The sequence below is a fragment of the Carettochelys insculpta genome, chromosome 5 (assembly GCF_033958435.1).
Source record: "Carettochelys insculpta isolate YL-2023 chromosome 5, ASM3395843v1, whole genome shotgun sequence".
NCBI classification, from domain to species: Eukaryota; Metazoa; Chordata; order Testudines; family Carettochelyidae; genus Carettochelys; species Carettochelys insculpta.
In genome coordinates this window covers 495912-507892 of record NC_134141.1, presented here as the reverse complement: position 1 = coordinate 507892, position 11981 = coordinate 495912, and the positions used below count along the sequence as shown (strand labels likewise).

Below are 11981 nucleotides of genomic sequence, written 5' to 3'. Positions count from 1 at the left end.
AGAAGCCCCGCCCCGGAAGTCCTTCCCTCTTTCTTGTCAGGGCAAATGAAGACTCGAAAAGGGCCACGGGGAGGAGACAGATGAGAGCCAATCAGAGTCCGTGGCCTCACGTCACCTATCCCAGGGTGGCCTTGCAGACTACATCTCCCAGCATGCTGTGCGATCTAGTCGGCCTGCGCAGGGGGCAGTGCCGACCGCCTATCAGCGCGGGCTAGGCAGGGAGGTGTAGCCCGCTCCCTGCAGGGGTCAGCGCGCGAACCACACCATTAGCATTGCGGGCCGGCGGTGGGGCCTTTGTCCCCTCTCGCGCTCTGTTACTCGGCTTCTCAGGCCAGGGCGGCGGGCTGCCAACTCCCGCGCAGGCGCAGGAGGGGACAAAGTAGCTTGGCCTGGTCGCGTTTTCCTGCATGGGGGAAGAGGCGTTTAGATGGCGGCCGGGCCAAACGAGTCCCTGGGCGCAACCTGCTACTGAAGTATAAAGTGCAGTGCTTTTCTGTGCCAGTATTTGCAGGGACTGAGCACCAGCCATTAGAGTGACTGGGGGCGAGGGGCAGGCAGACCACCGAGCACTGGCTCCTTTTTTTTTCTCTTCAAGCTAAGCACTAAAGCGTACTGATGTTCTACGAGAAGTGCAGGCAGACAGTGATTAGAGAGGAACAAATGGCATGAAAATCCTGTTAAGCTTATTCCTCCTGTTTATCTGGCTGGATATTGCTGTCCATTTCTCATGTTAACATCAGTTCAACAGGAGGTAGTAGTAAACAGGTGTATAGGTTTTCCAAGGAATCTTTTTTTTTTTGCTGTGTTTGGAATAAAGTTTCTATTGTTTCTTTGTATATTTATTTCGTACAAACTAAGGACAACATGTCTAGGAAACATGGCCACCTTCTGTTGAAACAACTGTTGGCCTTACTTGACCTTATTTGCACCAGTGCAGCAAGTTTGAGTTTAGCACTGATTGAGGGGATGGGGTTGTGGTTGCCTGCAACTCCTTTTTTGTCGGATGCCATAGACTCATCATCATCATCATAAATAACCATGGGCTCAACACCCGTTGGTGTCTGATGCCTCTCTCACTATTTCCTTCCATCTTCCCTGTCCAGTGCGGAGTGGCTTAGTTTCTGTAGACTACCTCCACACCAATCTACTATATCATCTACCCATTCTCTACCCATTCTCTTATTCAACCAGTCCATTATGCTGAATAACAGGGTCTTGATTTTTCATTCGTCATTCATTCTGCAAATATGCCCAAATAGTTGTAGCTTCCATTTTATAACCTTCTGCACCAAGTTCTCTTTTCGCTGTATATTTCTATATAATTTCTCATTGGTGACCTTCTGCATCCATCCTATTCTCAGAATCTTTCTATAACAACTCCTTTTGAATGCCAATATTCTTTTCGAATCTTTCATTATCACCCACGTCTCACATCCATACAACATGCTGATGAATGCACGTTTTCAAGATGCTCAGCTTTATTCTTAAGCTGATCGCTTTGCTTTTCCAGATCTTATCCATTGCCTTCAAACTCGTTCTTGCTTTCGCTGTTCTATTTGCCATTTCCTTCTTACAGTCTAGATCATACATTGTTGCTCCCCAGATATGTGAACTTCTCTACATTTTCTAGTTCAATACCATCAATACTGATTTTCCTTCTTATTTCCTTATCTCCAAATACCATTGTTTTTGTTTTATCAATGTTCATAATCAATCCGTACCACTTCCCTTCTTCGTTTAACACCTGCACCATTTTCGCTAGCTTCTCCTCATCTTCCTAAATAACTATATCATCCGCGAACCTCAAGTTGTTAATTCTTTTCCCGTGCACAGATATCCCTTCTACTTCTTACTTGATCTTGTCCATCGCTCTCTCCAGATGTGTGATGAAGCTACTTGGCAATATTGGATCTTCTTGTCTCGTACCTCTCCTTGTTTTAAACCAACTTCCTAACTCCCTGCGTGTTCTCACTGCTGCCTCTGCATTGTCACTGATCTCCTTCAACAACCGTATCAGTCTGCTATCCATTCCGTATGACTCCAACACCACCCAAGTCACTTTCAGAGCTATGCTGTCAAATGCCTTTTGAAAATTGACTAAGCAAGTGTATACGTTCTTGTTCTTTCATTGGGCTTTTTCCGCTATCAGTCTTGTACCCCGCTTGCTCGTCTGCTATATGTTCTTCTATCTGCAATCTTAGTCTCTCCGTCAGTATCATCATCAGCACCTTACCTAGATGACTTGTTAGGGCAATCCTTCTGTAGTTCTTGCACTCCAATGTACTTCCTTTCTTGGGTATTGTCACTAGCACAGATCTTGTCCATTCCTTAGGCGCCTTCCCTTCTTTCCATGCTATATTACATAGTTGGTGTATTTCCTGAATCATGCTTTCTCTACCATATTTGATCATCTCTCCTGTGATCTTATCATTTCCAGGGCTCTTGTTGTTCTTTCGTTGTTTCACTGCTTTTTCTACTTCCTCCTTCAAAATATTGGTCTCGCTCTCGATGTTCAGGGGAGATATCTCTTTCAGTTCTTCAATCAGTCTCTCTGAGACACTCGAGTCCAACTGTGCTTTGTATAGGTTGGTGCAATATCTCGTCCATCGCTGGACAATCTTCTCCCTGTTCATGAGCACTTCTTCGTTCTCATCTTTGATTGCCATCTGCTTTGGTTGCCATTTCCTATTAATATTCCCAATAGTCTTATACACCTCCCTGGTCTTACATTCACTGAAATACCTCTCTATATCTTCACATTGCTCCTCTAACCATTTCTCCTTATTCTTTCTGGCTGCTTTCCTTACCTCATTGCATTTCACCCTATATTGCTTTTCTGCCATCTCAGAGACATCTCTTCTGATCTTCAACACTCTCTTCTGTTGAGCCAACTTCAGTGTCTCCTGGGTAATCCACTTCGTATTGATCTTTTCTTCTTCTGGAACAGTCTGCTCAATTTCCTCTTCTATAATGATGTCTATCCCTGTGACTCTCTTATCTAGGTCTTTCTCTGTGGCGATATTCACAATCTTCTCTTCGAGGGCTACTCTGTATGCATTCCCTGTTTCTTCCTTGTGTAACCTCAGCACATCTTTTCTTAAACTCTGTCTTACATTTTCTTTTGAGTTTTATCTTGATATTTGCAATCACTAGACTGTGGTCTGAGTCTATATCCACTCCTTGGAAAGTTCAGCACTGCTGTACTGACGTTATCCATCTTCTTCTTATCAAAATCATATCTATCATGTTCTTGGACTTCCCGTCATTCGATCGCCACATCCACTTCCTACAGTCCTTTTGTTGGAATCTTGTGTTGCAGATCACCATCTCATGCTCTGCAGCAAAGTCTAGTAGTTTCTCACCTCGTTTGTTGCTTTCTCCATATCCAAACCTCCCCCCGACTCTCTCCCAACCTTCGTTATCTGTTCCAAACTTCGCATTCCAAGCTCCTCTGATGATCAACACATCTTTCTTCGGTATCTCCTCCACCATCTTTGTCAGGTCTTTATAGACAAGCCCAATCTCTTCCTCCGTGCTGTCCGACGTGGGTGCATACACCTGAATGACTCAGAGTTGAATGGTTTTGCTTCGAATCTCACTACCATCATTCTTGCACTCACTGGTTTGTATCCTAATCTCTTCTAGCTGTTTTGTAAGAAGGAATCCAACTCCTGCTTTGTGCTTCATTTAGTTTCCTGACCAAATGACTTTGCAACTACATATCTGTCCTGATCCCATCCAATGCATCTCTGCCAGTCCAAGTATATCACGTCGGTATCTCTCCATCTCCTTCCAAAGCAGCTCTAATTTTCCAGCTGCACACAGTAGTCAGACATTCCATGTTCCAATGGATAACATATGTGTTAGCTGTAACTTTCTTTCAGTGGCCAACTTATCGACCCAACCCCAATCACTCGATTGGCGTTGAGGACCTTGTTTATCCGGGCGACGTCCAAGCCAGTATCTTTTATCATTTAGTTGTCCTGGCATCAGATTTAATTCGTATTGTTGTTTGACGGTCAACGCATCGACACACATCTGACCAACCCTGCTCCTTCATCCAGGCTTGGGACTGGCATGGAGCTCATAGAGGCTTCATGGCGGAGTTGCTTTCAGCATCAGTGAGATGTTATTCCATTGTCTTCCAGAACTCCCCAGTCTGGACTGCATCTCATATTCATGCACACTGTCCTCTGTAACTCAGCTGTCCAGATACCTGAACTGCACAGTCACACTTCATTAATCTCCAGATTCAACTTCTCTGAGGCACTCTATGAAGCCCAAGGCCAGATAGGCCTATTTTTTCCACCTAAACGAGGGGATCTCAACCTGAGGGGGTTGTAAGTCTTACCTCTCCGAGAGTCATGGGCTTATTACATGGGGGGTTGTGGGCTAGTAGTCACCATCCCCAAGCCCCACTTCCCCCTCTCAGCTTTATAATTGTAAACATGAGGAGTCCCGGTAGCATCTTAATGATTAACAACTTTATTAGGGCATAAGCTTTGTAGGCTGCATCTCCCTTTGTCAGATTCATGAAATTTATACTGAAATTTGTAATGGTGTTAAATGTGAAAACGTTGAGTGGTGAAGAGGGGTCAGATTCTTGATGTTTCCTGTGTGAAAGAGATCAACAATGTATAAGTTGTACAATGCACAAATGAAGACCATTTTCTAGTCTGACCTGGTGCAGAGCCCTGGCCAGACACCTTCACTAAAGGATTCCTGCACGCAGTCCTGTTGAGCTAGAAAGAGCATGTCTTTCAGACACATGGCTGGCCTTGATTTTAAAATTACAAGCGGTGGAGACTCCAACCCATTTCCCGGTAGTTTTCTCCAGAGGTTAGTCACTTTATTAAAAAAAAAAGATTGCACAATGGCCTGCAGAGGTTTACAGAAACGAAGCCCAGGTCCTCAAGGGCGAGCAGGGACAGGCAATGAAAGGCGAGACGAAACGAACGACATCGCCTCCTGTAAGCCCGCCAGCCCTGCAGCACCCCCATCCGAGCGTGTGCCTGTGCTGCCGCCCCCTAGGCTACCGGGCTGAGAGCTTGTACACGCCCCCCTGACCCCAGCGGCCGGCTGGGTGGCTGCCTCGGGTACGTCCCGCCCAGAGGGAACGGGCTCAGCTCCTCGCTGCGGAGGGCGCTTCCGGCCAGGCTCTGCCGCACTCACGTGCCGGTCACGTGAGGCAACCTCGGCCGCTCTGAGTGGCTGCGTGGCAGCAGAGAGGAGGGTGTAGGCAGCGGGCGGGCGCGCGGGCAGGCGAGCGCCTGATGGTGGCGGCTGGGAGCAGACTGGTCCTGCCCCGCGGGGCGCTGAGGGGGAGGCGTGAGAGAAGTCTCGTGAAGGGGCTGCGGAGCGGCGGTGAGAAGAGCCGTTGGGCGCGAGGAGGCGGCCGCACGTAGTGAAGAGGTTTGGGAGGAAGAAGGGGGGCGGGGCAGCGGTTGAGGCTGAGGGAGCTGGGTGAGGGGAGCTGCTGAAGGGGGATGGGGGATGAGAAGAGTGTTCGCGGGATGTTGAAGGGCGGGGAGGTGGGTGTTGTGGGTGAGACGAGGGTTTGGAGATGAAGGGGAGGAGGGAGGTGAGGGAGCGGTTGTCGGGTGAGGAGGGGGCTGGATGTGGTGAAGACGAAGACGACAGGGGTTTGGGGGTGTAGGGGTGAGAGGAGCAGTTGTGGGGTGAAGAGCGCCCTGGAGTGGAAGCTGGGGGAGAAGAGGGTTTGCATGATTAAAGGGGGTGTGGGGAGCAGTGGAGGGGTGAGGAGGGATCTGGAGTGAGTAGAAGGTTTGAGGTGGTGAGGCAGGGAACTGGGGAGTGAGAAGAGGAACTAGCGTATGTGAGGAGGCTCCAGTTCTGTGTTATGCTAAGATGGAAATTTAATTTGCTGTGATCGAGGTCTGGCCCACTCAGAACTGCTTTGTTTTAATTAAGGTTTTGACCATATGGGTCAAAACAAAACAGCAGTCATGTATCACTTTAAAGACTAACAAAATGATTTATTAGGTGATGAGCTTTTGTGGGACAGACCCACTTCTTCAGATCTGAAGACTGCTGTTTTGTTTTATTAGAGTATGGGCTAACATGGCTACCTCTCTGGTACCATATGGGTAAGTTCTGCTAGTTTCTCTGGTATAGTGCTATAGTTATATAACTTAGGTTAAACTGAATAGGAACAAGTTTCAATAAAAGTACATTTAAAGTGTCCAGGCAAAGGTTTGCACCAGTTTCAATGCATCACTTAATCTGTTTTTGGTTTGGTTTTTTTTTTTTTAGTGTTTTAAGTTGCTTACATTAGCAAGTGTCGCCATGTGAGTTAAGGTGTGGATTTAAGCTGGTATTGTTGTCCTGTTACAATGCATCCTCCTGATTGCAGTCTCATTGGGGGATAAGAGCAGCTGCTCTCATTTTAGATTAAATATAAATTAAGCCAGAAAAGGTGTACCTATGTGTCCCACTGGTAGTTTTTACTAGTATAACTATCAGTACACTTGAACCCCTTTAGTCTGGCAGCTCGGAGAAATAGGGTATACCAGACTAAGGAAGTTCTCGGACCATGAAGGGTGCTGGTGGGATGAGGTTTGGGAGTAAGGATGAGGGAGCACGGTGTCTGCGTGATGCCCCACTGCCGGGAGCACACATAGCACTATATCCACTGCCAATACTGGTCTTGGCGCTACCCTCACCTCCTGCCACCACTAAGGGAGTAGTGGGGGAAAAGTCTGCAGACCAGTGATGTGTGGCCATTCCCCAATCTGAGGGTGAAAGGGGAGTGACAATGTGCAGAGCTGCTTCCCCCTCCCCCTGCCTGGGTCTGAACCATATGTGTTCAAGGATCAGGGACACTCAGATTATAGATGTTCAGGTGTTTAGCTTGAGAGGAACTGTGATGCTGTTTCCCTATTCTGTGCCTATGAGAGAAAATTAACACACTCAATGACTCGTGGCACTAAATTGGTTATGTCTTCACTGCTAGAAGAAGTGGAGTTCTGCAAGGATCAGTACTAGACCAAATGCCATTTAATGTTTTCATCATTGATGTGGGAGTAAACATAAAGTTACAGTGCTAAAATGTGTAGATGACATATATACTGGCAAACTAGTAAATGCCAAGGACCTGTCATACAGAACTATCTGGACCATTGGGTAAGGTGGGCAGATTCAAACAAACATTTTAATGCTGTCAAATTTGAAGGTATGCACTAGAAACAAAGAATACCGGCTATCCCTGTAGAATGGGATGCTATAGCCAGAAAAGTAGCTTATCTAAAAAGGAAATAGTGGTTATGGTGAACAAGTAGCTGACTGTAATACAAAGTATAGCAAAATCCTATTGAATAAAACTTGAATTTTACAGAAATAGCAACAGTGGTAAATCAAATAATGAATGTGATGGTGCTATAAAAGCAATATGCATATGAAGTCTAGCAGTGTATCAGCTGACTGGGGAAATCTGGCTTTAAAGATTTTCACCTCTTAATATAATAAACAAATGTATATTAAATAATAGAAACTTGGAGTGTTTAGTAGTACATACTTTGCACTGCAACAAAGAGGTAGCCATTTTAGTGTGTATTCTAACAAAACAGCAGTCATGTAGCACTTTAAAGACTAACGATTTATTAGGTAATGAGCTTTCATGGGACAGAGCCACTTCTTCAGATCTGTTTCTATCTATTTCTATAGATCTGAAGAAGTGGCTCTATCCCATGGAAGCTCATCACCTAGTAAATCATTTTGTTAGTCTTTAAAGTGCTACATAACTGCTGTTTTACTTTGCACTGCAGTACTGTTCAGTGGGAGATACTACCAAACAACTACGTAGATATAAAATAAGACCTTGAAATATCTCTGTTGTTATTCCCCCCATATTGTAGAGGATAATGAGGCCCAATAATATTAAGCAAATTAGCCAAGATCATACAGCAAATTAGTGGACTGGACAAAAGAAACAAGAATTTCTGATGCCCAGTCCTATACCCCAACCAGTGGACCTTAATCCTTGTCTGAATATAATCCTGTCTGTTCTGCATCTTTTTTTTTTTCTACAGCGCAATAATGCGGGTGTGCTTCCTAGTGAGGAAAGAGGAACTCTGTCAGCGAATCAAACTGCCGCACTTCGAAACAGTAGTAATAGGGCGTGGCCCAGAGACACAGATAACAGACAAGAAATGTTCGAGACAACAGGGTAAGTTATAACTTTTAGTTTATGTGCAACTGATTTGACAACAGCCTAACAGTTCCAAAAGAACTAGGGCTGTTGAGTAATTGTAGTTAACTCAAGTGATTACACAAACAATTTATCATAATTAAACACAGTTTTGTACTGCTAAACAATAGAATCCCAATTTAAATTTATTAAATATTTTTGATGGTTTTTCTACATTTTCAAGTAGTAACTTCAGTTAAAAAGAGAGTACAGTTCTCAGTTTGGTGTTGTTTTTTGTTTACAAATATTTGCACTGTAAAAAATTAGTATTTTTCAATTTACCTGATATCACAGTATTAGTAATCTCTTTATCGTGAAAGTACAATTTACAAATGTGTATGTGTATATATACACCTGTGCCTCAATGTGCAAACTTTCAATTTATGAATTTTTGCTACAACAATGTCAATTTATACCTATTTTTTCATTTATAAATGTATTTTCACTACAAAGAAGAATCAATCTTTGTCTGAGCGTCAGCTTCATAAGAAAAAAACATGGAATACCGCAGTACGCAGTGCAAGTTTGACTCATTTCCCTCGGCCACCTAGCTCTTCCCAGCTGGTTCATGCTTGTTGTGTTCATTTCATTTTGACTAGTATCAGAGGGGTAGCCGTGTTAGTCTGGATCTGTAGCAGCAACGAAGGGTCCTGTGGCACCTTATAGACTAACAGAAAAGTTTAGAGCATGAGCTTTCGTGAGTTAACTCACTTCTTCAGATGCTGGTCCTGGAAATCTGCAAGGCCAGGTATAAATAGGCCAGAGCAAGGCTGGGGATAACAAGGTTAGCTCAGTCAGGCAGGCTGAGTTGTATTGTCATCAGTAGATCTGGAGGTGTGAACTCCAAGAGAGGGGAAGCTGCTTTTGTATTTAGCCAGCCATTCACAGTCTTTGTTTAATCCTGAGCTGAGGGTATTGAATTTGCAGATGAATTGTAGCTCAGCAATTTCTCTTTGGAGTCTGTTCTTGAAATTTCTTTGCTGCAGGATAGCTACTTTTAAATCTGCTACTGTGTGTCCTGGGAGATTGAAGTGCTCTCCTATGGGTTTTTGTATATTGCCATTTCTGATGTCTGATTTGTGTGCATTTATTCATGCTCTAAACTTTTCTGTTAGTCTATAAGGTGCCACAGGACCCTTCGTTGCTGTTCATTTTGACTGTGAGTGATATTAATCTTCAAATATCTTTGTGATCATCATGGATCCTAAATGTGAAAAAGTTTCTTCAGGAGCTGTTACTAAGGCCAAGAGACCAAGGAACGCAATGTCTGTAGCTGCCAAACTTGGTTATTAAAAGAATTCAAGAGGGCCAGCAATCAAAAGACTTATGTTTGGCAATAAACTTGGTGGCAGTGACAGTGTGTATGATCTTTGTGCAGAAAGAAAAGATAAAAGAAATGGCAGAAATGTTTGCTGGTGAAGCAAAAAGTTGCGTTGAATAACAAAAGCCAGGGATGCAATAATGGGTGAACTTGGTTTGTCAGCCATAGGCTATGTCTACGTGGGCAATCTCTGTCAACAAAACTGGGCTTTTGTCCACAAAACTCGTTGAGTGTCTGCACGGTTAAAGCACTCTGTCGAGAGTTTGACAAAACTCACCTGTTCATCTGGCAGTGTTATATAGTAAGTTCTCGGAGTATGTGAGTCCACAGTACATGATACCGCTCTTATGTGGCTGACCCCCTGATTCATACATTAAGCCCTCACTTTATGCAGCTTTACGTTCACACAATGCAAAGTTGCTGGGCTCTCAGCCTGCCTAGCTTCCTGCAGCTGCAGGCAGTTAGGCAGTCTAAGAGCCCATTCCCCCCACTTCCCAGAGCAGCACTACTTGACAGTCACACCTGTTCGCCCCCATGGCCCCAGTTCACCCTCCCTGTGTGCCCCAACTCATCTCCCCCAGAAGGGGGCTCCAGCTGCACACCTGGGGCTCCCCTCGAACCTCCATGGACACAGCTCCAACCCCCATGCCCCAACCCCCATGGACCCAGACCCAACCCCACCCCCCAACCCCTATGTGGCACCAGATCACTCTCCCCTGCACAGTTGGTTTAGCACATGTGGGGATCTAACCTGCCCCCAGCTTGAGCACCCCACCGTGGTGCAGCCCTGTTCAGGTCCTCCCCCACCTGGCTCAACTCTCCCATGGTTCCAACTTCAACCTGTGTCTGGGCTCCGGCTCCCAGCTGGCCTCTGGTTCCTCCAACCCCCCTCTACTCAACCACCCCACCCCAGTGCACCCCCTGTTCACCACCCCGCCGGCCCGGCTCAAGCACTCCCTCCCATGGCCTCAGTTCACCCACTGCCCTGTGCTTGGGGCTCTGGCTGTCAGCCGCCGCTGGCATGCACAGCAACTCTATCCCCCCCTGCAAGCTCAACCCACCCCTGCCCCAGTTCACCCCCATTCAATCCCGCCCCCCCAGCTCAAACCCCTCGTTCCCCATTGAGCTTTCCCCAGCAGGCGCAGGGCTCCAGCTGTCAGCCACTGCAGGTACAGGAGGCTCTGGCCCCAGCTCACACTCCCCATCACGTGGGGCTCTGGCTTCTCTACCCACCACACCTACAGCCCTGACTCCAACCCCCTGGCCAGGCTCAACCCCCCCCATTCCAACTCCCAGCTGCCCAGGTCCAATCCCCTGTAAGCCCTAGCTCAACTGCACCCTCCCACCACCCCTGCCACCCTAACACACCCCAGGCTTACCCCCCCGCCTCCTCCCAGCGCCACAACCCAAGCCCTCCCCAACTTACACGAAATTCAATGTACGCTAACCCTTGAAGGTTTACTGTACCTCTCCCCGATCGTGTGTAACAGCTCTGACAGTGTTTTGTTGACAGAATGCCCTTGTAGACACTTCTGCTGACAGAGAGGGCTTCTGGTTCTCCAGGCAGCCCTGTTTGCAGAGCTTCCAGTCACCCGTTCTGTTGAGAGAGGGCAGGATATTCCGTCTTCTCTCTGTCAACAGAGCGCCTTGCTCTTTCAAGCCACTTTTATGTGTAGATGCGATCTGTTGACAGAGACACTACCAAGGTTTCTTTGTCGACAGAGACCGCCTGAGTAGGTGTAGCTATAATGAATGCAACATGCCTTTGAGTTTCCTCATGATAAGGGAGAAAGCCCTGTTTTTGAGGACCTGAACAAGAAAGCTGAGGAGACGCAAATTCTTCTTTGAGTGATTGCTCGTGTGCATTCCAAGTTGGGTGTGAGCTGGCACACGCCTAATTGCTGGAAGGCTTTTGCCCTAGCCAGCCATAGGGTTGGCGCAGCGCCCCCTTGAGTGGCACCAATATGGTGACCAATATAGGCACTGCCTGAACCCCCACCCCTCCCCCCCGTGAGCCTCCCCTCTCTCTGCTCAGTTCCTTCTTGCTGTGCTGCTGGTTGGTGCTCTTGCCTTTTTCTTCTCAACTTATTAACTAGTAGCCTGTTTGTAGTATAATAGTTCTTAAGTATGTGTAAATCTTTTTAGTGTTGGATAACTAGCCTTTTCATTTTAATAAATAGCTGAGGTGAGGCTTTCCATCCACGTTGGCACCAGGGAATGCCTGGCTCCCCAGTCTTTAAGATTTGTTCCAAGTGTGGCAAACATATGTCCAAGAGTGACCCCCATTCATCTTGCCTGACTTGCTTGGGGGAAGGACACTTACGTGACTGTTTCTCGATTTGCAAGGCCTTTAAACTGAGGACTTCGAAAGACAGGGCCCAGCGTCTCAAAGCCCTGCTGATGGAGGCGATTCTTCAGCCCCAGGAGTCCCCGGCAGGGGCAGGGAGTGGAACC

At 46.5% G+C, this 11981-nt stretch overlaps 1 protein-coding gene across 3 annotated transcripts in view; it reads left to right on the top strand.

Moving 5' to 3' along the window:
* The first annotated feature begins 5227 nt into the window (after nt 1–5227).
* Nucleotides 5228–11981, top strand: part of APTX (aprataxin) — a 55050-nt gene continuing 48296 nt past the window's right edge. For 2 of the 3 annotated variants that reach the window (XM_074994476.1, XM_074994473.1), the window contains exons 1-2: nt 5228–5364; nt 8049–8185. In XM_074994476.1, the coding sequence (XP_074850577.1) occupies nt 8056–8185 (130 nt within the window). In that variant the 5' untranslated portion in view covers nt 5228–5364; nt 8049–8055. Of the gene's footprint in view, nt 5413–8048; nt 8186–11981 lie in introns of all 3 variants that reach the window. The other variant, XM_074994474.1, reaches the window with a different exon arrangement.